General features: G+C 36.7%; 1 protein-coding gene across 1 annotated transcript in view; it reads left to right on the plus strand.

Annotated features, from left to right (window-relative positions):
- LOC134853489 (uncharacterized) overlaps nt 1–24,753 on the plus strand; it is a 60,407-nt gene that overhangs the window by 27,802 nt on the left and 7,852 nt on the right. Inside the window, exons 4-5 of the mRNA XM_063869490.1 lie at nt 505–638; nt 9,473–9,601. Coding sequence (XP_063725560.1) covers nt 505–638; nt 9,473–9,601 — 263 coding nt within the window. The remainder of the gene's footprint in view (nt 1–504; nt 639–9,472; nt 9,602–24,753) is intronic.

A 24,753-nucleotide genomic window follows, 5' to 3' on the forward strand; every position in this document is an offset into this window, starting at 1 on the left:
GTTAGAACTTCTAAAACATTATTTCTGCTCGTAGCTGAAACTGGATTTAGTTTTATAACCCTTTTCGATATATTAGTTTTATTCTAGTTAAGATGAGGAAGTTAGGGGAAAACCCATCTTAAAGTCTTGCCGGATTCGTCTAAGAAAGAAAGGCTGGTTTTCACGAGTTGTGTTTGTTCCAGGTTTTTTGGCATTTTTTTAATTTCAAAAAAGCCTACCAACTTGTCCACAATCACGATAGCCAAGGATTTTCTCATATAGTGCTGACTTCAAATTAACTGGACGAAACGAAATCAAAATGAAAACAGTTAAGGCGTTTTTAAAGCAAAAGTTGGCCCCAAAGTTAACCTTGAGAGTCATTTTTAGTCGAGAAAAAATTACGGGTCAACCAATAAGCATATTTATCAAAGTTATTTTTAAATCTGGACTCTTTGAAATCCTGGCAGGTATTACAAAGTTTTCCCTCGGCTATCACCTGGAATTTTTGAAAAAAATGGGTTTCAGGACGTATTTCAACAATTTCGAGGACACCGGAGGCTACTGGAACACAACTGGAGACGGACTGGAACCTGGATACACTTATGAATACACGGTGGAGCTAGACGGAGTGTTAAAAAAAACTGAAAACTACTGCACAAGTAAGATTAGATCTTTTACTCTTTCCCAATCAGACAAATGTATGAAATTATATCTGACTTATTTTTAACTGAGTAAATTTTGATTATTATTATGATTTTTATCAAAATTATGATTATTGTGACTATTATGATCATGACTATGATTTTTATGGTTATGATTTTCATTATGGTTGTTGTTGTGATGCTTATGATTATTATGACAAAAGTCGGTAAGTTTTGCATTTTTCAACCCAAGAAAAAAAAAACAGTTTTTTTTTGTGCTCAATCTAGATCAAATATGTTTTATCTTTCTCGAACAAAAATGGGTTTGTCACAACTTTCTTGACGAACAGTTTTTCTTTGTTTATGAAACACTGATGCAACGCTGCACTTTATAAAAGCTAATAGAACAGTAGTCGCGGGCTTTCACAGTTCAGTTTAAACCATGTTTCGAATGTGCTCGAATTATTCCTCGACTATCTCGACCAAAGTTGAGATTTTTCTTGATCCCAAACTTGGTTAATTTTAGACCTCGTGCTCAGTTTCAAATTGCTTCTCGTTATCCGGTTTTCATTACATAAACTTGAAGCAGTTGAAAATTTGTCAATGTCGAAAAATATGTTTTGTACTCACGGAAAGGTTTTACACTTTGTTTTACCGATTATATAATCAAAACAAAATATGGATGGGATTCAATTCTCGAAACAAATAATAATTTTCTGGTACGTCTTTACGCTTTTTGATTAAAAAGACAACGCAACAGATCTTACGAAACAATTTCTTTCCTAATAGCTAAGATTAGACTTTGTTTCGAAGACTTTGTCACATTATTTACTATTGATAAAGAGCCTTTTTAGCGAGTTTTCAATAAAATCCAACGCTGTGAGATTTTTAACAGCTCATTAGCACATTTCAAATATCACTTCAGATAAAGATATATTTTTTTCACAAAAGATGAAATTTTTTTAGCAATTCCCTGCTTAAAGCTATGTAAAAATGAAATAAAGGACAGATTTGACACCTCTCAGCCGGACCAAATAGCTGTTAAAAACTTTGCTAATAAAATGTTACGATTATATCAAATTTGTCAACATAATTTCAGATCAAAAACAAATTTGTGATCTCAATAATTTATCCAGTATAAAACGTCAACCGGTATAAAAGTTTAAAAGTATTCAACGTCAACCGGTATAAAAGTTTGAAACATTTGAACATAAAACTTAATTTTCACTTCAAGGTTTTTTCTGATATTCATGTGAAAATTTTAATTATAATTCAGTACATGAGTTAATCTAAGATTTACTCAAGAAAATGGGCGGATTTAACAAAAAATTAAAAAGTGTTCGCCAACGCTTTTCTATTAAGTCGAAATTGTGACTGCAAAAACTTTAACCGAGTTTTCGATTTTTCTTTTCACTATTGTCATGAGGCGCCCTTCGGTAACTTGCACTTTGTGCGTAAATTAATATTTGTTTATGTATTCACGTGTTCATTTTTCTATGTGTGCTTTCTTAAGGTCAAATCTAACCGGTCACAGCATGGTGCCGTTATGCTTTGCGCTAAGCCAGTTGCGCGATATCCTTAACAAGATACACTCATATTGTAAGCTGAGTGCATATTCTATTCCTGTATCATTTCTTCTCTTAAGTCTAAACAACGGCGTTTACAAACGTCTATTCAATCGTTACAGTGCATCTACCTATTCTACCATTAATCTTTCTGTCTAGGATACTTACTAATTTACTATTAACTTTTAACCCTACAGTTTTGAGTCCGTACTGGTCGTGTTATCTCATGGCGCAGCCAGCAGTTCATGTGAATGAAGAAAGGGCTGACTTATTAGGCATGCCGCCTTTTCGGGCGAATTTCTCAGTTAATCCCCCTACTCTTGTGAGAGACGTCGATTGGGCAGTTCATCTGGGCTGTGGGACTCAAAAAAAAACCTTCATCCCAAACGATGTGTTTGCTGACCCGGCGGCAATTGTTGATCAACCACCCCCGAAACCGGAGACATCAGCAGCTACAGAAGACGCAGTAGCCCGAGATGCACGTGTCCTTCGCAGCCAGGCGGTTGTTCGGATGACTGAAGAATGGAACGCAGAGCTCGAAAAGGTCCTCGCTTTGTCCAGAACTGATTTTACTATGAGGCAGCTGCTCGCCTCAAATGAAGACTATTTTTCTCTCATGGGAACGAGGAAAAGCGTCGCTTTACAGACTCCAATCCAGACCTTAACTTTAACGTATTCTCTTTCAAAGACGTCCACAATGTGCGAGTGGCATTATTCCAAACCGCTCGCGATTATACAGAAGACCGGATTTAACTATACAATACAATTTTTATGCTGAAAACAATACAATACAATACAATACAATACTATACAATACAATACACCTATGCTTCTTTTTTTTGCGCGACTATCCGCTCAGGCGGCGTTATACAATTGGCCTCAACACCAAGAGCGGGACACCATCGAAGATTTAATTGTCGGCGGAGTTCTCGATGTGGAAGTTCAGCGTCAACTAATCAGGGCTGGCGAAAATCTCTACAGTCTGCAGAAGTTAGCGTTGGAATGCGAGAAGGCGGTAGTAGCTCCCCTCAGTTTCAAAAGTTATTGCCGCATAATTATCAGTCGACGGGGATGACTCGAATCAACCAAGAACCGACATTCTCGATTCAATCAGAAAGAAATAGAAATAAATCTGAGAATAGGGAGGGATCTGCAAACCGCGCATCCAAACAGAATAACAACTATAACAAGCAGTGCTGTTTTGCGGAAACCAATTTTCGCTAGAACACTGAAAATCGTGCCTCGTGAGAGAGGTTACATGCAACCTGTGTAGGAAACGTGGGTATTTCGAATGCTGTAAATTTTCGAAGAAACGGGTGAATCTTTTGCATGAGGATGGAAATCAAATTTTTTCGTCTACCATGGAAGACTGTAGTTTTACTGATGTCGTTCATGATAGCGAACTGGAACACGATGTATTCATGGTAAAGGACATGATGGAAATTAATAGCATCGAACTTCTTTAACCTCAGTCTGGTAACCCACGAAGCCTCAGCATACAACAAAAAACCTTCTACGCCACCGTTGATATGGTTAGTTCTGTATCGTTTCTCAACCAACGTACCCTAGTCCTCTACTTCAAAAGAACCCTAAATTTATTCTTCAAAAACGTCGCTCAATTCCCGCTAAACACTTTGTATGTGGATTATAACAAAATGCCAATGAAACTGTATGGTATGATTGTTATCCCAATCTCGTCAAACGGATGGAAGGTGACCGCCGCGTCGTTTTTAGGTTCAAAAAACGTGGTTCGTAATCTACTTGACTTGAACTTACATCGCTACTACCCAAACAAAGAGGACATAAATTGCCAAACAAAGAGGACAGAGAACATTTCGAGTCCAGTCTCAGGGTATTGGCGACATCACTTTACCAAAAGAAATACTCATGTTATCGAACGACTGGGACACTGAAGCAGCCATAAAAATTTTTCTACAATCAAAGTACCTCTAATACCTCGTCACGTTAAAGGCAGAGAAATCCCTATTCATATCCAAGATCGGGTAGCGCAGGAAATGAAAAATTCGGTGAAAGATAAACATTCAGCAGAGCTGGAAAAATCTAGGACCAATCTTTTCATTGGTCACACAACTCCACAGAAACATGGTTCTATTAAATTAGCTCTAAACACAAAACCTATGAACAATCAGATCTGGAAAAACAAGTATCAGATGCGAATTACGCACGAACTTATAGATTCCGCAGCTCAGATTGTTACATAGGATGTTCCGGGTCAAGTGTGGTTCACATCGCTAGATCTCAAATGCGCTTTTAGTCAATTACCTGTTTCTGACCTAACCAGCAGTAATTGTATCTTTAGCATCTTATGTGGCGAGGCAACTGGAAGTTATTGGTTCAAGACTGGATTCTACAGACTGACAGACATGCCCACCGAGCTCCAGATTGATCGTACACTCACTGGTGTAGTAGGAGCGATATGTTACCTTAATGATATCCTAATTGTGACTAAAGGGGATGTCTACGATCATATTCTGCTAAGAGACAAGGTGATTCGCCGACTGGACGGAGAAGGATAGGCGTTTATGCAGAGCAAGTGCGAATTTTCTGTGAATAAAGTAGTCTGGTTACTCTATGATATCGACAAAGCGGCTTTACACAAAAATTTTCCAAAATCGATTCTAGCAAGTCCCTAAAACCTCCTCAAACATTAAGACAGCTGCATTCGGTTATGGGAAGGCTTAACCATTTGCAGCGTTTCATACCGGACCTTCATAAACTAACAGTAATTTTCAGGGCGACATTTTTGCGTATAAAAAACAACCCTTCCTATGGCGGTAGGACTTAACTGAAGCTTTTCTTAACATTCTAGAAAGGATAGCGAAAAGTCTATAATATTATGATTCCTCAAAAAATTAAGACTATAATGCGATGCAAGTCACAAAGGTTTGGGAGCTAGCCTCGAACAAAAAAGGGAACCTGGCGTATGCGCACCAATCGCATTTCCGTCAAGATTTTAAAACAACGCGGAATCTAAATAAAGTACAAACTAACTCGAGTTGTTGGCTTTTGTTTGGTCTTGTGACCACTTTCATACGTACTTTCTGGGCGACAGACTAGCAAGATTGCAACGCCGAATTGCCCCAAAACCTCAGTCGTCTTCGCCACCGACAGACCACCCTGCCGCTCAGTCCAGTGAAGAAAACACGGTTGTCAACCTCACTGTTGACCCTTCTTTTAGTGATGGCTCGTGCGTTAACCCTAAAAACCAGGCGACTCGTACTTCTCCGACCCAATCGCATCTCTTGGGCCTCTCAATCAGATGCTACCTACGAAAAGAGGGATGTAGCCGCCAGTGACTGGTTCTCCTGGAAAAGAAGCCTTAACAGCGCCTGATCAGTCCGCCCAAACCGCGCTCATACCTGACTCAGGCTCAGAATAATTTGGACACGACTAGAGCTTCGACCCGCAGCAGAAAGCCTACAAGGTTTTTTGGCGACCCTCCCCGCCATTTGGTCAAAAGGGTGAAGGAAGAGGCGTCGGAACAATAACTTTTGGCAGTCATACCAGTGGTCATTGACGCTTTTCCTCATAAACCCATCGAGCTCATTCGCCATCTTCCGATCCCAACTACGCAGGAGCAGCTGACTCGGTTCAAGAAGAACGAAGTGCAAGAGCCGAAAAAATTTTAAACTGATGTTGATATTGAACTAGACTTAAAAACCATTCTGCTAAACTCTCTTATCAAACCTTTTTTTGCCGTTCTTGTGCCTTATCTTTGTTTATAGTTTACTCTCAAAACAGGCTAGGCTTCTGTGCCAAACTTAATCATTATTTCAAAAATACAAGTTTTCCTCTTCGTTACCTCGCATTGTGCGCGTACTTTTATGTTTGTTTATGTCTTCATGGATTCACCTTGCTATGTGTGGTTTCTCAAGGTCATATCTAACCGGTCGAAGCGCGGTGCAGTTATGCCTTACCTTTATCCAGTTGCACGATATCCCTAACAAGATATAGTCATATTGTAAGCTGAGTGCATATTCTATTCCTCTGTCTTTTCTATTTTTAAGTCTAAACAACGGCGTTTGCAAACGTCTTTTCAATTGGTAGAGTTTATCTACATTTTTGTCCGTAATCTATCTATCTATGGTATTTATTACTTTACTGTTAACTTTTAACCCTACAGCTTTGAGTCGAGTTATCTCAACTATTGAAATAGGTTTTTTTTAAACAGCTTGCTTGTACCAACATCCTCGCTTACGCCTTACCATGTACCCTCCCCCCTCCCGCCTTTGCTCACTTTCTTATTATTCGCTGAGGTTCGGTTTTACTTACAAATTTGTCTTTTAAGCGTAATAACTAAACATTAACGGAGTATAAGTAAGCAAATTGATGTTAAAAGTCGATACTGATTGTTTTTTAATGAAAAAACTGGTTTTGGTGAATTTTTGTGGAAAAAAAATGTTTCAAAAATATCGGAAAAGCTTATTATAATGAGTTATTTAATGAGATAAAATTTAACTGCACCAAAACATTAGCTCTTTTTTTTTCTAGCGTTTTAAAAAAAGATCCGAAAAAAGCCAAATTTTAGGGATCCATGTTTTTTACATTTTTTTAAGTAAGGAATTGTACGAAAATGTAATACATACATTTTTTATTAGATGAAAATTGAACGATAAGCAATTTTGATCAACCTGCCCTCTTGTAGCTTGTATGAGAATTTTTTTGACGGTGTAACGAGTTTTTTACAAGGCTAAGTAGGGCCAAATATGTCTGTAATAGCCTAATTATTTTAAATGTCAACTTTCATATCAATCAGACAAAAGCAACAATTTTTTTACTTATGCAAGTTTGCAGGTGGGAAAAAGAAAAAATAGACTGGTTGAAAATTGCCTGTATAATTTATATATACTTATTTTATAGGCAAGAGGACTTAAAACTCTTTATACAAATCTGAGGTCACATTTATGGTTGTCCTATTTTTGGAGCGATTTTGAGAGGTTCAATATTTTAAGTATTTGTTTTGGGAATCCAAAACAGAAAGGAAGATCTAAGAAAACTAGCAATGTTGCGGATTACGTGACAAACCTGATTCTAGCAGGTTGCGGAATCCGTTTACAGTGCACAGTTTGCACAGTTTGGCCTCGTTATGGTCAATGTTGATTCTAACACTCTTCTATCTACTGTTCCTATTCACATTTGTTATTGCTTGTTTTAATTTTTACCATTTTAGATCATATTGCTTTTTACTTTTTCTCACTCAGTCAATTTATCAAAAACTGAATTGCTTTTCTGCTCCAATTAGACTAGATATAAGTATATAAAATGTATTTTAATTACTAAATCAAATAATACTTTTCTAAATTTCTGTGGCTCACATCAATCGTTTCGCGAAATATATTCAAGGTTCTGTCAATTTTTGTTGTATCCCCACATACGAGGGGGTTCCATGAATTTTCCAAAAGCTGAAGATTTTCAATTTTTTGGAGTTGCTGAATCGTCGTCTCCAAAAGCAATAATAACACACTATTTACCAAAAAAATTGTTAGCCTTAATCGCCTTAGGTATTTTTTGGGTACTCTCTAACGCTGATAATCTCGGATCTCTTCTTTTCCTGATACAATAAGAAACAGTCATATTGTAAGCTGAGTGCATATCTATTATTATCTTAAAACTCTACTCTACGACGGCGTTTGCAAACGTCTTTTCAATCGGCAGAGTGTATCTGCATATTCTATCTTGAATATATCTATCTATGATACTTATTAATTTACTATTAATCCTACTTTTAACCCTGCAGCTTTGAATCAGTACTTGTCGGGTTATCTCAACTATAGAATCATATTTTTTTGAATCTTTTTTTTTCTAACAGCTTGCTTGTAACAACATCCCCTTTTACGCCTTCCCACTTGCCCTCCCTCCTCCCGTCTTTGCTCACTTTCCTATCATTTATTGAAATTCGTTTTTAGTTACAAATTTGTCTTTTAAGCGTAATAGAAGAACAGTAACGGAGTATACGTAGGCAAATTGTTGCTAAAAATTGATACTGATTGTTTTTTTTTAAAACTGGTTTTGCTGAATTTTTGTGGAGAAAAAAGTTTTTCAAAATTAACGGAAAAAATTATAATAATGAGTTATTTCATGAGATGAAATTTAACTGCCCCAAAAAATTAGCTATTTTGATTCTTTTTCTAAACAAATTCCGAAAAAAGCCAAAATTTAGGGATCCATGTTTTTTTACAACTTTTTGTAAGTAAGGAATTGTACGAAAATGTATGACAAACTTTTTTAATTATTTAAAAATTGAACAATAGGCAGTTTTGATCAACCTACTGTAGCTTGTATGAGCATGATTTCTTTGGTGTAACGAGTTTTTCACAAGGCTAAGTAAGAGCAGATATGTCTGTAACAGCCTAATTAGTTTAAATGCCATTTTTCATAACAATCAGACAAAAGCAACATCTTTTTCAATAATACAAGTTTGCAAGTGGGGAAAAGAAAAAATAGACTGGTTGAAGTTTGCCTGTATAATTTATAAATACTTATCTGATAAGCAAGAGGACTTACAACTCCTTATACGAATCTGAAGTCATATTTATGGTTGTCCTATTTTTGGAGCAATTTTGAGAGGTTCAATGTTTTAAGTATTTGTTGGGGGAATCCAAAACAGCAAAGAAAATCAAAGAATTGCTTTTCTGCCTCCGAAAAAACTAGATACATGTATAGAAAATTGTTTTAAATACTAAATCAAATAACACATTTCTAAGTTTCTGTGGCTCACATCAATCGTTTCGCGAAATTTCTTCAAGGATCTGTCAATTTTTGTTGTATCCGCACATACATGGGGTGTACTAGAATTTTCCTAAGGCTACAGATTTTCAAATTTTTGGAGTTGCTGAATCATCGTCCCAAAAAAATTGTTCGCCTTAATCGCCTTAAGTATTTTTTGGGTACTCTCTAACGCTGATAATCTGGGGTCTCTCCTTTTCCTGATAATCTTGATACCAAGGGGCCTAGAATTTTTTAAATATGGCCGATTAAACCTTGGCGAAATAGGGGCTCTTTGAGTGATGAGGGGGTCGTTTCCTGAGTAAGATTTTTTTTCTCAACACACGACCGATAATGACTATATTTATAGTTTCAAATGCTTGATAATATATATCACAGGCATGTTTTTATTAATTGACCAGCCCGAAGCGTAACCAAAAGGTTAATTATCTAAGGTTAACTAAGCTATGGGTATCTTACAAAAGCTCACCTTGTAAATTGCTGGGCAACATCACTACCGCTGCGCCACAGCACCACATTCATTTGTTACTTTGTTTGCAGAACCGAATCCACCGTCCGAGGTCGGCTACTTCCCAGACGACGAAGACAATGTTTACGTCTACTTCATTCCAGATCGCGATTTCCCCGCTGAAGGACAATGGCAAACAGATGTACTTTCTTCATACTCAGGTACGTCTAAAAGAGCGTAAATTTTTCCACCCCCACACCACATATTTCCTTTTTTTAACGTTTACATTGTTTGCGTTTAATTATTGCTAAATGCGTGACCCGAGTTGACCTCCATGGACCAAAATTGGTAATCATACAATTCCATAAACTAAGTATAAGAAAAAATTACTACTCATACAAATTTCATACATTTAGCTAAATTTTCAAAAATCTTTTTTCTTGTTTTGGCATAAAAGTCGGTGTATCGTACAAAAAAAAAATTTATTGTCAAAAAAATGCTAATCATACAGTTTCCATATATGGAACCTGTGTGACTAGCATTCTTTTGTTGGCAACAAACAAAACTTTTTCCAAGTAGTTTTTTTTTCAAGCGCAAACCAAGTTTTTTTTCCTGAAAAACATTTTTTTTTCTGCATAGAAAATTTAAAGTTTTATGTGCATAACGTAATCCTGGATGCATTAATGTTGATTTTTTTTTCGTTTTCGCTTAATAAGTTTTTTAGAATACGATAAAAAACATCTACTTTTTATATGGGCTTGTATGCCTTGATCAATGTCTGAAAACTTAAAATCTCAAATTTTAAAAATAATTATCTTTGAAAATGTTTGCCTAAATTCGAAAAAAATATATTTTCTTTATGTATTTTGTTTAAAACAGCCCTGAACAAAATTCAACTCGTTTTTTACGCATTCTAATTGTCAGACTGTACAACTTTTGGTGACTCCAGCTATGAGAAAACCAAGGTCTTTGTCACTTCCGTTCGATTACAAACACAATTCAAAAGATTTCAGAAATTAAATTTAGTAATTAAAATCAACTTTTTTAGGTTATGGTATAGTACTTATCATTCCAATTTTGCATATGGAAAAAGGCTTATCATAGAGTTTTCATTCAAATTTCTGTAAGAATGGAACTCTATGGTAAAGAGTTTTTCATATATGGAAATCGTACAAAAAGAAGTTTTGATCAACCGGGGGATTTTACAAAAAAGTGAAAAGTAGACAAAAAGCTTTCATTGCATTATAGCAATGTTAAAATAGTTTTTCCAATAGAAATTCAATGGTGGGGGAAATGGGTAAGAGACAAAAGCTCTTTTCCTGTTTTTTTCGGCATTTGTAACGCACTATCAGTAGTATTGTATCGTGTCCCGGATCCTAAGGGGGGGGTCCTTCCTAAGGGGGGGGTCCTCACGTAAAGCAAAATCCTAGGAAAAAGGTCCTTAATTTTTTGGAGGACCCTCATCCTAGGATTTTGTAAACGAAAGAGATTTTCCACCCAAAAAGCAGAAGACCCCCTACTTAGGATCTTGCTAAGTTTAGCTTAACAACAAGGGACACGATACAAAAATCTTTCTAATTCCAAATTTTGGGGTCCTAATTATTGGTCCTGATTAATTATATGAATCATATTAATTGTTATGCTTGTTTAGGGTAAATGAACTTTCGACCTAGTTGAAATTTGTCAGTGAACGGGGAATTGACTTTTATGGTATATAATAAAAATTCGCCGGCCATTTTGGCAGCGTAGCTTAACTGTTGGCAGCAGTAAACTAATTCCTTAACTTGACCTAAATTTTATGGTGAAAAGGCAGTAAATTGAAATTACTCTCAAAAGGCGGCGGCCGTTTCTGGGCAAAATATACCAAATGATAAAATTGTCAAATTTTGAAATAAGAAAAATGAAATTAGAGGGAACTTGGTGTACTGAAGATATTGATAATGAACATTTACAATTAAGAGTGTTTTCAACCGCAGAAAAAAACTCATTTTTCAAATTATGTAATGAACGCTACGTCGTCTTCCTCGAAAGGGCAAAGGAAATTTCAAAGAAAGAATACGAGTTGATTTTCAAAGAACAATTTTATTTGAGTGAGCTTCAACAAATCTCTTGGTGCATTTCTACAAAACAAAAGTATGGCACTGTGAGCGATTTGAATATTGCTGATTATGAAAACGTTTTCGACTATTCGTTTGACTTTAACTCATTATGGGTTGATAAAGACTTGGAGAGAAAAATCCGTCTATGTTTCAACAAGCTATCAAAATACAAAAAACTTCCGGTGGTTTATTTAATTATTTACCACCGTTATCTTAATGAGTCTAAATGGTATTTGCAAGGTCACTTTTATTTCCACTGGCTTGAAATTCAGCAGGTTGGAGAGGTGTTGGAAAAAATAAATAATGAAATTGCAAAAAAGCAGAGTAACTCCTATTGATTTGAAAATAATTCACGAAATTTATACGTCTTTGAAACAAACTTATCCTGATAATTCTAACCGACGCAACTATTTTCTAGCTGCATGTTCTCTGTTTTTTGTTAGTTCTGATAACCTTAACTACGACATTTTAATTAAGTTGAGACCTTATGGTGGCTTGATTGGTATTGATAACTCTTCCTTGGACAAATATTTGAAAAATTCCAAAATTTTACGATTGCACGCTATTTTGCACGATGCGGCCGGATTTATACACGAATTTTATCAACAGGGTCCCACGTACTGTTACATGTTGCCCTGGAACTGTAACAACAGCTTATTGGGACATTTGAGTGGAATAGCGTTCTGCCTTTTCATTAAGTTGAAAAAACCAGAAGTTTATCATTTACTAGAATGCTAGGCGAGAGATCAGTTGTGCTTGACGTGGAAGGCTTTCGTTACAAGAAAAACGCCTTTGTGGTTAAAGAATTAGCAATAACAACTTCAGACTACAGCGATCGACTCATTTTCCTACCTCCAGTGAATTTCAATATACTACCAAAGCTTGAACAAAAAGCTTACAACTGGTTAACTAATTATTTACACGGTCTCCATTGGGAAAACGGTGATTATCTTTATATAAACTTGAATCAAATACTTCAGAGTTTTGTGCTGAGAAATCCTGGTGCCGTTTTTTACGCTAAAGGAAAAGAAAAGACAGAATTTTTGGCCAAGTACTTGGACCGAAAGATTGAAAACCTAGATGATTTGGGCTGTCCTCGGGTTGAAAACTTATATTTTAAAAATTATCCAAGTTGCAATAAACATATTCCACATTACAACTCCAGGAATCATTGTGCCTTGAAGAAAACCAAGGTTTTTTATGATTGGTTGAAAAATGAACAACAGCGAGAGATCAGCGAAAGTGGAGACATACCTATCACAAAATTCAATGCTTTGTGCGTGGAGAGCGTATTGATTGCAATGGCCAAATTGTTCAGAGGAAGGAGCAAATAATAACTTCCGAAGAAGAGTTGTCTACGTTGAAGAGGTTTTTTCCAGTTATTGATCAATTTGTATACTTCCAGAGATTCAAGTTTATCAGAAATGTTAGCCAGCAAGCGAGGAGTATGTCTTCCCGAACTAGTCTTAGTACCCAAACGTCAGCCAGGAGTTCAGATGGATCTAAACAGCAGTGAATTGCCAGATGAGATTAAGACGATTGTGAAAGAGGATACTGTGAAGAAAATAATGTACTACAAAAAAACCGCAAATATCCCAGCAAACTTTGTTTTAGAAATGCATGACATAAATGATAGAGATTTCACACGTTATGAAATTTTTTACTGTTCTCAAAAGTAATTTAATTTTTTACAAGCTTCATTCGCAGAGAGAAAAAGTCTAACGCAGTCTGTAGAATAAATAGTTTCTCAAATGTCAGAAGCAACAACAGCAGTAGATGAACCTGACGCAACATTAGTAACAGAGTTTGTTTATAACGAGACAAACAGTGAAAAAAAATCATGGAAGTTTTGTAACAATGTAACTTTGCCAAGGTCTGAAGTAGTTTTTGTTGCGCAAATGGTAGTAATTCTAATTTTACTAACTTTCTGCATTCTCAAACTTTCTTTCACTAAATTAAGTTGCGAAGAAACGTCAGTTTGGTTCTCGATTTTATCAGGCTTGGTTGGTTACGTACTACCAAACCCAAGAATATGAATAAAGTGATTGATACTTCGACAAGAATTTTTATGGCGATAGTGGGACCTTCAGGATCCGGGAAAACTGAGTTAATTTTGAAACTTCTGATGGGAAATACTTTTTACCCTAAATTTGGAACCGTTCTATATCTTTACAAAGAGATGCAACCTGCATTCTCAGAAAAAGTGTCTTCTCGCGAAGTGAATATGGAGTTCATGAAATTCGACGGATTCGAATCTGTGAGAAAATTAGAAAATGTTCTTCTAGTTTTCGATGATGCATGTGAAGACATCTATAATGACAAGGAATTTGTTAGGTTAGCGACAGCGGGTAGACATAGAGGGATAGATGTAATATATGTTAAGCATAACTTGTTTCAACAAAGTCGATGGTCGCGTACGATTGATTTGAACACTTCACACATCATTCTGTTCAAATCGCCTCGCGACGTTCAGCAACTAGATCTATTAGGAAGACAATTGAATGTATCAAAATTTTTGAGAAACTGTTACGAATTAGCTACCAGAGACTCTTTTGGACATCTTCTAATCGACTTGGACCCCCGTACATCAGATTGTTTGAGATATTGTTCAAATATCACACCACCTGGGCCAACAGTTTTTTATTTACCCTTATCTGAAGCAGAAACTACTCCAATCACAAATGAAAAAGAAAAACTTATCTATTCTGCGGCATATGGTACAACTGAAACCTGACCAGCTAAGAAGATTAATTAGAAAAACTTCAAATCGTGAGATCATAACACTTGTTTGTGAATGTTTGCTCAATGTAGTCAATGGAAACGTACCCGTTAAAATCGCAAACATCGAACGATTCGAGACAGCATACAAATACTTATTAACTCCAAAAACCAGTGTTGTCAAAAAACGTGCGATTATTTTGAGTAAAGAAGGCTTCCATTTAGTTCGACAAATACTTTATTTTTGTTACAAGTACCTCACAACTTAATGATGACTGCTGAAGAATTCATTCTAATTCCGAAACATTTATATGTTAAAGAGCAGCCACATGCTGCACGTGTTCTTCATGATAATAATATTAAACATAAAAATGCTCAACTGTCCTATCTTAACCGGCTTAGACCCCAATTACCTCCACAAACTAGTAAGACTACTGCAACGAAGGAAACATTTACGGATAATGTTGAGCCCCAACAAGAACAGCTTAAACTGTTAACGGACGATGAAGAAGTACCGGTCGAACGTGTTAAAGACGAAAAACTAGAAGAGAAACACAATAGACAGACCGAAAGCATTTTAGGACAGTTACAAGTTTTAGAAGACAAAAAATTTGTTAGAGCAAAAACCGTACTTGAAATTATAGAAAATTCAGAAAGAGTAACCATAAACCATGACAATGAGGTGATATATGTAGATAAAGTACCAACAGGACTTAAAGCTACAATATTTTTATACGACATACAACAACCAACGAAAAAACTACACAATCCGGCGTTCATTAACATTTTAACTGCTCTCAACTTGAATGAAAACCTGGTAATAAATCGAAATGCCAAACACGCGGTTCAGTCAGCGTCTTTTAACGCTCAAGAGAAACGAGAACCCGGACCCTCAAGAACCCGCTCAACATCGCCCACTTGGCAGGAAAAAAGTAGTGCAAACCTTAAGAGAAGTAAAAAACACAAACGAAAAAGTCTCAGCGGTAATAGAAAAACCCAAAACCAAAAACGTGAAAAAGAGTCAGAAGAAGGCTCTGACTCATACGGAACGCCCCATAACGATTCAGATTCTCCAACGTCAGAAAAGACGAAGGCGCAAACAAAACAATGGGAAAATTACCAAGATTGAAGAAAAATTGTTGAAAACTAAATACAGTGACAAAGGTCCCGCGTTATTTGGTAGTGTGAACAACTTGATAAAAGCAAGCAATTTGTCGCGAAAGAAAGTTAAACATTTCCTTCATACTGAACCTGCTTACACAAAATATCGAACTGTGATCCGAAAAACGCCGCGACTCAAGGTCATAGTTTACGATATCGACGAAATCTGGTCATTAGATCTGGCCTTTGTTGATAAACTTGCCCAGTACAACCATGATGTTAAGTATCTGCTTGTTGCAGTTGACTGCATGTCCCGCTATCTCAGAGTGCAACCCTTGAAATCAAAGTATGCTACTACAACAGCAGAAGCGTTCAAACTAATGATAACGACAAAACAACCGGAAAAACTATGGGTGGACAAGGGCACAGAGTTTAAAGGGTCCTTCGAAGCATTATGTAAAAAGAAAGGCATAAACACATATAGCACAGAGAGCGAGAAAAAGTCCGCATTCGCTGAGAGAAATATCCGTTCCTTGAAAAATCTTATTTATAAGTACTTGGAGGATAAATGGACTTACTCATACATTGACAAATTGCAAGATTTTGTCAATGCAATTAATTCGAGAACAAATCGTGTCACAAATCTTGCACCAAATAAAGTAACTAAAAAAGATGTTCCTCGCCTGATTTCATTAAGAGCAGAACAGTCTTTGAAGTTAGTTCGACGTCCAAAGCTTTATGTTGGTGATTATGTTAGACTTGCCAAAGTAGACATACGTTTTCGCAAGGGTTACAAACAATCCTTCACCGATGAAGTGTTTGAAGTTTTTGACATACCAACACGAAATCCCCCAACATACAATTTGATTGATTCTAACAGAGAACCGATTGAGGGAAAATTTTACGAGTCTGAACTGATTCGCGTTCTGGAGAAGGACAATCATGACTGAGGGCACTTCCGACAGTCTTTTCACCCATAATGTTCCCCCTTCCTTCACAATTACCCTAGTTTCATCTGCATCAATGAACGTTTTTAAGGATAACACTCTGGCCAACTTCAAAAATCTCCTGAGTGAAGAAATAAATTTGCAAGGTGAATGGAGAGTAGCAGTTACAGAAATTACCTTCCCTACTCAGATAAACAACGTAACTGACAACAACATTGTGTACTACAAAAAAGATCGGGTTATAGCAAGCATGAAAGTTGAGAAAGACAAGATCTCCAGACCTTACCTTGGAGAAACAGCAAAATTAACAAAAGGAGAATATACGAGCATTGATCAAATACTGGACGAGATTCGTCGAAAGACAGAATTAGAGAAATTGGATTACGTAATAGATCCAATAACCAAACATCTTTCCTTATGGCTGCATTATTGGGAAGGTATAACTTTTTCAAGCCCGCAAATTCCTAGTCTACTTGGATTCAAAGGCGTCAGAGATGGAACTGGTTATCATATAGGTTACAAACAAGGAAGCACGAAACATAGCACATTCTCTACCCAAGATCTTATTGCTGACTATCCCGTTGATGTATGCGCTGGTAGTCAGCTTATGTTTATTTATCTGGACATAATTCATTATCAAATAGTCGGAGACACAAAAGCACCCCTTTTACGAGTCATTGATACAAATCGTCGAGTGAAAAACGGTTACGCATGTACAATTGAACCGAATCATCGTAAAGTGTTTAGTAATTTGGATTTTAAAAAACTTTTGGTCAATAATATTTCCAATATTTCTGTGAACTTGCGCACAGAAACTGGAGGACTTGTTCCTTTCGCTGGAGGGGGAAAAGTTGTTCTGACTTTGAAATTTCAAAAGTTTAGCAATTGATCAAAATGGATTCATATTACCACAACCAAGCAAACCTACCACATTTCTCGGGGCATTATAGACAACGAGGCAGTGGCTTCGGTGCATTAGCCTTGGGAATAGGAAGAGTCGCACTTCCACTGGCTCGAAAATTTGTGATACCCGCGGCTAAAAAAATCGGAAAAGAACTACTTCTTCAGGCAGCTCCAGAACTGATAGAAGTTGCAACAAAAAGAAAAAGTCCTAAGCAGGCACTCAAAAGCACCGTTAGAAAAACAATCAAAAAGCAAGTAGGAGGAGGAAGTAGATCTCGGAAAAGTCATCCGAAAAGAACGACGGCGTTTAAACGAAAAACGAGACGCGTCATTCCCAGAAAACGAACTGCACAGAGAAGTCGCTCCGATTTCTTTACAAGGGTTAAAAATTATTTCTAATTTAATCCCGAGTGAAGCAACTCACAGCTCCTTGGACTTATTTGAGAAACCGCCTTTGCTTGTCACTTTTGAAAATGCATTCACCCAAAAAATTGGACCTTCCTACTCCCCTGATGGTCCTATGCTAGAGTTTGAAGTACTCGGCGACAGAAATAATTTCATCGATCTTCAACGTACTCGTTTGGAAATAGTTGCACGAATTGTTCGAAGCAATGGAAACGTGCTTCGAACACATGCTACAGAGGCGGCAAACAGAGATACGCCGTATTTTGTTAACAATCCTTTATCTTCATTATTTTCTGAGTGTACACTGTCTCTGAATGGTGAAAAAATATCAACTACCAATGCTAATTTTGCCCATAAAAGCTTTATTGAGACCGAGTTTTCATACGGTAATGATGCCAAGAAAACATGGTTGGCTTGTCAAGGTTATTATTATGAAGAAAATCCATCAGCCATTGACGGTGCTGGAAGGAGAGCTGATGATGTTACGGAGCGTAAAGGTCTCGTTGCGGCCTCGAGCGAGCTGAAGCTATTTGGTAAAATTGCTTGCGATTTTTTGTCGTGTGACAAGCATCTACTTAGCGGTGTGACAATAAGATTGTCTCTTAGACGTTCTCCTAATGATTTTGTTGTCATATCTGAAGATGCAGCTAAACACTACAAGGTCCAAATAATCGAAGCTAACCTCTATGTCAGAAAGATGACTGTGACTGACTATGTTCTCTCATCAATAGAAAAAACTTTGTTGAAGAACCCGGCAATTTACAATTACATCGAAGTAGTACCAAAAACGTTTCTGGCAACTGCAGGAGTACAAAGCTGGCGACAAGAGGATGTTTTTGCAAAAGAACCTGTTCGAAGAATGATAGTAGCAATGAGCATAAACGAAGCATATTTGGGTACTAATAGAACAAACCCTTTTCATTACCAGAAATTTGGGTTGAATGAGATCATTGTTTACAGAAACGGTCTACCCATTGCCGGAACTCCCATCTCAACATCAGACAATAAAAGAATTTATTACAATACGCTTGAGGCTCTTGATTTTGTTTTAAACACTAGTCATGGAATCAGTCTCGCTAATTATGATAATCATTATATTATGGCTTTTGATCTCACGTCTACTCAGGAGGCTTCACACGATTTTATTCATCCTGAATTGACCAATTGCACTATTTCGCTCGAACTCAAGTTTGACGCAGGTCTCGCTAATAACGTCGAGTTATTGTTTATGGGAGAGCGTGCATCAACAGTTTATGTGCGTTCAGATAGAAAAATTACCAAAAACACTCTTATGACCTAAGATAGACATGGATAATCTTCAACTAGTAGAAATTATTAACCGTTGTAAACATTTGAAACATCGCTTTAGAGGTGTTTTTCCGGCAGATTTGCCATGCTCTTCAGTACTGAAAAACGATAATACGTTCATGATTATGAATGCCTCACCATCGGATCAACCTGGAACCCACTGGTTGCTTTTTGCTCAAGCTGGAGGACAGATATTCTTCGCAGATCCTCTAGGTAAACGATTATGTGATTATCCCCTCGTGTACAAGAATATGCGACGAACAATTCACGAGGGAAATCAGCTACTGTTGAAAAAACCAATACAATCAGCTGATTCAGTGTTATGCGGACTTTATTGTATTTATGTTGCTCATGTTATAATTACAAACAAATTTCCAATAGGTTTCAAACTTAATGATCATGATTTGATAAGATTTGCCAAACATATGTTATTCTAAATTAATTTATTGATGTTTTTGTAAAATTTATAAATTCGTTTTTTTTTTTTTTCAATTCATTCTTATTAACAACAAAGTTTTTTTTCTGCAAGTTTATGTGAACCGCGAAAAGTTTCATATCAAGTCCTTCGAATTATTAAGGCATGGCCGTTTGGTTTAAGGGGCAATAGCTAACCCGGCGTTGCTCGTCGCTACGCTCCTCGGGAACGCCTCCCGCTTGTGTAGTAACAATTTTTTTTTCTTGTAGTATACAAGAGCGAAAGAAAACCAATATTTAAAACTTGAATTTCTTCTCCATGATAAATTTCACAAACAAAGTGTTTGAATCAATTTCCATACAACCATACCCACTTAAAATTATGTCAATTATTTTAGAAAACTCAGCAGCGTTTTCACCATTCAAAATATTAGTAAAGCGTTCAATTGTTACGTTAGTAATCAGGTCAGTTTGAGTTTGAACAGATTTAGTCTGCGAGCCGAAGCAAACTTGAGGCAATCGTCTGCGAACTGGAACACCACTAACATCTAAGTTGTTGATAGAGTTATAATTCACAGCTATTTTCAGTTTTTCCATCAGAGGGCCAGACAATTCATAGTTGGAGCAACCCAAAATTAAATATTTGAATGTAGAGAGAAGACAAGGAACAACGAAGGCTTTTGAAGTCATCTTGTTAAGTAAATCGGTAGACTCTTTCGTAAATTCGACCAGCACATGATAATGTTTTTCGTTGTCAATCGAATGGTTGCAAAAATCTAATTTATTCGAATGGGAGGATACTGCAAAATTTGCTTTTGAAGCGAAGCCTGAAAAGTTGGGTTCATGATTCAGGATGAAAAGTTTGTAATTTTTACGGAATTGTTTGAAATAATCAGGGGATTGCTCATACATTGCTTCAACCATTGCTTTGAAGTTTCAATCGAATAACGAGTTGATAATGTTACACAACCCGACAGTTATCATCGTTTTCACTTTCGCATTCCTTTTCAGAGCATGAAGATTTTTTAGATTTGTTTCGCTTTTTTCTAAGTTTTTCAGTCACGTCGCAGTTTTTTGCTTTCGTCAACCTTTTAATTTTTGTGTAATTGTCCGCCAAGGACTCGAATTCACCAGTTGACAAAGTTATTCCTTGTCGATACTTAAAAGTTCCCTCTTCGTCTTTTTTGTACAATTTGATAGTTATGTAAGTACCGGTCTGTGCGAATGTTTTTGCACCGACTCTAACTAAACGTTTATCATTCGAAGATATATCCCTAAAATCATCGAAATAGTCTACATCCGTGTCAAGAGAAGCGTACATTATAAATGAATAACAACCAACTGGTTTTTAGTGTGGAACGTTGAAGAATGACTGATCACAGTATACGAGACAGATCATGCGCTCCCAAAGTAAAAATTTAGGTGATAAAGTTTACGAGCGCCCTAAGCCATATTGATAAGACTTAATCACCAAGGATATAATTTCTTTAACGATAAACCTCTTTTATATGGGTATTTAGTTACTTTTTCCCCCGGCTATACTCTAAAAATCTTCTAGTGTTATTTATTGTGACGGTTATTTTAATGACTGTTATGAATCATGGTAATGAATTTCTAACAGCATAACAATGAATGTCTGGCAAACTATCATGAAAACTTGATTTTGAGTGCTTTCGCCCGTAGCCACTATAATAAAGCTGTCACATAAATCTAAAAAATCGGGTTTTCACATTCATTCCTAACATGACCTCAGGCGTCATGCTTAAAAGAATGAATAAAATTTGATAGCCTCGCCTAAAAAGTTATTAGCTTTGACCTAATTGAACTATGCCACCCCTTTCCTGATCTCATTTTCATTAATAAACTTTTCATACTTTTCATTCTCTCAATTTCATTTCGGTAGTTCAGTCATTTCATTTTAACAAAACTTTAAACCTCTTCAAGTCATGACTAGTCCTTTACAAATAATCTCAGTGTCTGATCGAGAAAGAACCATTATCTACCAAACATACACGAGAGAGTCGATTGCAGTCATCCATCAACAGAAAGAGAGAGTCTCTCCGTCTACAGCAAGTCCGTTCAATGACTTGGCTCCCCGAAAAAACGACGAGAATCAAAACGAGGAATGGACTACAAAAAGTCATATCATGCTACCAAACTACCTCCTTGATCACATCGATCTACTTAGACAGAATCGAAAACGAATGTACGAGAGTTGCACTATTCACGAGAGCTATCCGGCATTAGAAAAGACGGAGATAAACGACACAACCTCGCTCGAGCAGTCTCCAAGAAAAATTCTCTTCGCGTATGACTGCGAGTCAATGCCGTTGTATGAAAATCAGGAGGGATGTATTCGTGACTATGCAGAGCGCGAAGCGTACTGGGATATTCCGACAGCAATGTCTCCCGAGTCGTTTGTTAGGGGACCAGTTTCAACTCCAGAACAATCAACTTCCTATTCGGATGCTCGGGTTTCATCTAGTGCGGAGACAATTGATCTAGTCACCCCAGATCTCATTCAAGGCACTCCTCCAAATGCAGCTTGCTATGCGCCAAAAAAGAGAAAACTACAGTTTCGAGGTTTCTAATAACTTAAACAAAAAAACTTTTCTTCTTTTGTTTCAAATATTATTCCAAGGTTTTATATTTTCATTTTTGTTTGATTTGACTTCTAAGCTGTTTTAACATTACTGTGTGTATATTTTTTGTCTCAGTTTTTATTTTGCTTAATAGATCAATTAAAGTTTGCCCCATAAAGTTTTCAGCAAAATCTTAGAGAAAAACTAGAAAAAAATCAGAAATCGAGAATAATTTTACGCTAAAATTGTTTTTTGAGAAAGAATGAGAGAGAGAGAGAGAGAGAGATAAATACACTTGCTCACTAGTGAACCCCATTTGGAATATCCTTTTCGGGATATTGCTTTCTTTTCAAAAGAAAGATAAATATGGAAGGGTCCAACATTTTCTTGTTGGTAGTCCAACCATATTTATTTGGCTTTTTTATCAAACACTCTCTGTCCTCTCTCTCTCATCATACTTTGTGCCCGGTGGGGTTAGCCAGGTCTTACGCAAAGTAACAGAGAGTGTTTTAAGCCATAAATCTGCATTATATTACATTCATATACATGTTTTGGGTGAAAAACGGACAATTTTTTGGTAAAAATGTGAAAAAAAAAAAAATTATGTTTTTTTTTCGAAAAATGAACATGACCCTTAACCCTGCTCAGAAATTCATGGCAAATTGATTGAGGGTAGTTTCAATGGATTTGGAGAGAAAAAAAATTTTTTCCCAATTTTTTTTTTTCAATATTTTCACAAAAATCAGATTTTCTCAAAAAATCACAACTTTTCAGGCGTCTACTCTCATTGATTGGGCTATAATTGTTTTTTTTTTTGAATTTCTACGCTTGTCCTAATTACGTATCAGATAGCTCCTAAAAATTTCAAACCACATTCACTTGAATTTAAAACGAACGAATAATTCAAGCTAAAAATGAAGGAAAAAAGAAGTTAAAAAATTATGTTTTTTAAATTTCGAACTTGACCAGTAGAACTGTGCTCGAGGTCCCACAAAACTTACTGGTTTTTTTGTTGATAGATTTAAAAGACACTTTTTTAAACATTACTTTTCCTTTTTTCACAACATAAAAAGTTTGAGGTTTTCCTTTATTTTGAAAAAAAAAAAATTTCACTTGAAATTACAGAACGGGAGGCGTTCCCGAGGAGCGTAGCGACGAGCAACGCCGGGTTAGCTATTGCCCCTTAAACCAAACGGCCATGCCTTAATATTTCGAAGGACATGATATGAAATGTTTCACGGGACACCGAATGACATGAAGGAAACTTTGATTCCGATATCTTTTACACATTCAAATGACAATCTATGCTTATCATGCATCGGTAACTATCAAGGTGTCAAATTTGCAAAATTTTCATTTTTTAAGTTTACTATTTTTTCAACTTAATTAGTTAGTTGAGGGCTTTTTTATTTCTGAATACTTTTATCTCATAAATCTACTTTTTATTATACCTATTTACGCAAACCAAGAAGTGGGCTTGAAATCATTAGGAAATTACTGTTTCACGGTTAAAATTAGTCAGAAAAAGTTTTAGGCTCTATCTGAATCATTCTAAGCATTAAATTTTGTAATTTAGTGCTGAAATGTTAATTGAAAGTCTAAACCAGTCGCCTAAAAAAAGCCAAAATTTTATCGCTAACCCTTAAAATTAACAGCAAAAGTTTGAGGCTGTAAATGAATCAGTTTTTAGTATACAAAACCCCTCCACTTGAGCAGAGTGATGAGACATATAGAGCTTAAAGCTAGAATAAACCCTGTTTTTGGAAAGGAAAAGACTTATTGCCAAGACGGCGAAGTATAACTCTCGTTAATGGCTTCTACTTGCCCTTACCCGCAAAGTTTTTTGGTGCTAGTCACTTCTCGCTTTTGCTTTTCCATAACCAGTTCTACTTGAAATTCTCCTAAATTTTCTTGAAATTTTCCTGAATTACTTCAGTAACTTCAACAAACAATGCCGAACTCTACTTCTATCGCGACACCTGTTCCTTGCCAGCAGTGCGGAAAAATACTGAGCTCTAAAAGGAACTTGAGAAGACATGAGCAAAAAGTTCACAAGATCCTTCCTCCCCCTCCTCCTCAAACTGTTTGCGATGAGTGTCTAGAGTCATTCGAGAGTTTGTCGGAAGCCCGAGAGCACGTCGAGCTGGTACATGACATGACTTCGAATAGTCATTGTATCTATTGCCATACAATATTTCTCACCGCGGAAAGCTATGGACAACACTTGCTGAAGAAGCACGCATTGCCTGTTTGGGACGGCATTGAGACGACGTCTTCCGCTGCCCCAACGGAAAGCGCGTTCAGAGGCAAATTGCGTCGATACGATCTCAAAGTTGGTGAAAAAGAAATGGATTTGCTTCAAGTCATGATGCAAAACAAGGAGGAAATAGATGCTCTTATACTGGAAAGGGTCAAAGAGGGTCCGAACAAGGTGCAATTCCATGTGGAAGTGGGAATGATCAAAATTCCCACTGTGCAAGACGGGGACAGTGGAAACTTCGAAAGGACCATGCTGTTTCTGAACACTAAGACATTGACAGTGTACTTCGAGGGAATAGCTGGGGTTCAATTCTTGGAACTGATTGAACATATGGTCAACCAAGTCAATTCGTTCTCTTCTCATGGTAGCGGATGGATTATTGACAGAATTGAAAAATTGCAAATCAGTTTCGCGGCCTTCTCACCAATAAGAGCAGGATCCTACCTCGAGCTACCTGATGCACTCAGCGCAGCATCTACTCTGCTCACAAATATCAACACTAAAGATGATGACCGTTGCTTTCTCTACTCCTTTGTTGCCGCATATCACAATGTGAATGAGCCGGCCCTCTACCCCACATCTAGACGGTGGCTGGAGAAAAACAAAGTCTCAACCTACAATCTCGACAAAGAAGGA

This window comes from Symsagittifera roscoffensis, chromosome 8 (genome assembly GCF_963678635.1).
Source record: "Symsagittifera roscoffensis chromosome 8, txSymRosc1.1, whole genome shotgun sequence".
NCBI lineage: Eukaryota > Metazoa > Xenacoelomorpha > Acoela > Convolutidae > Symsagittifera > Symsagittifera roscoffensis.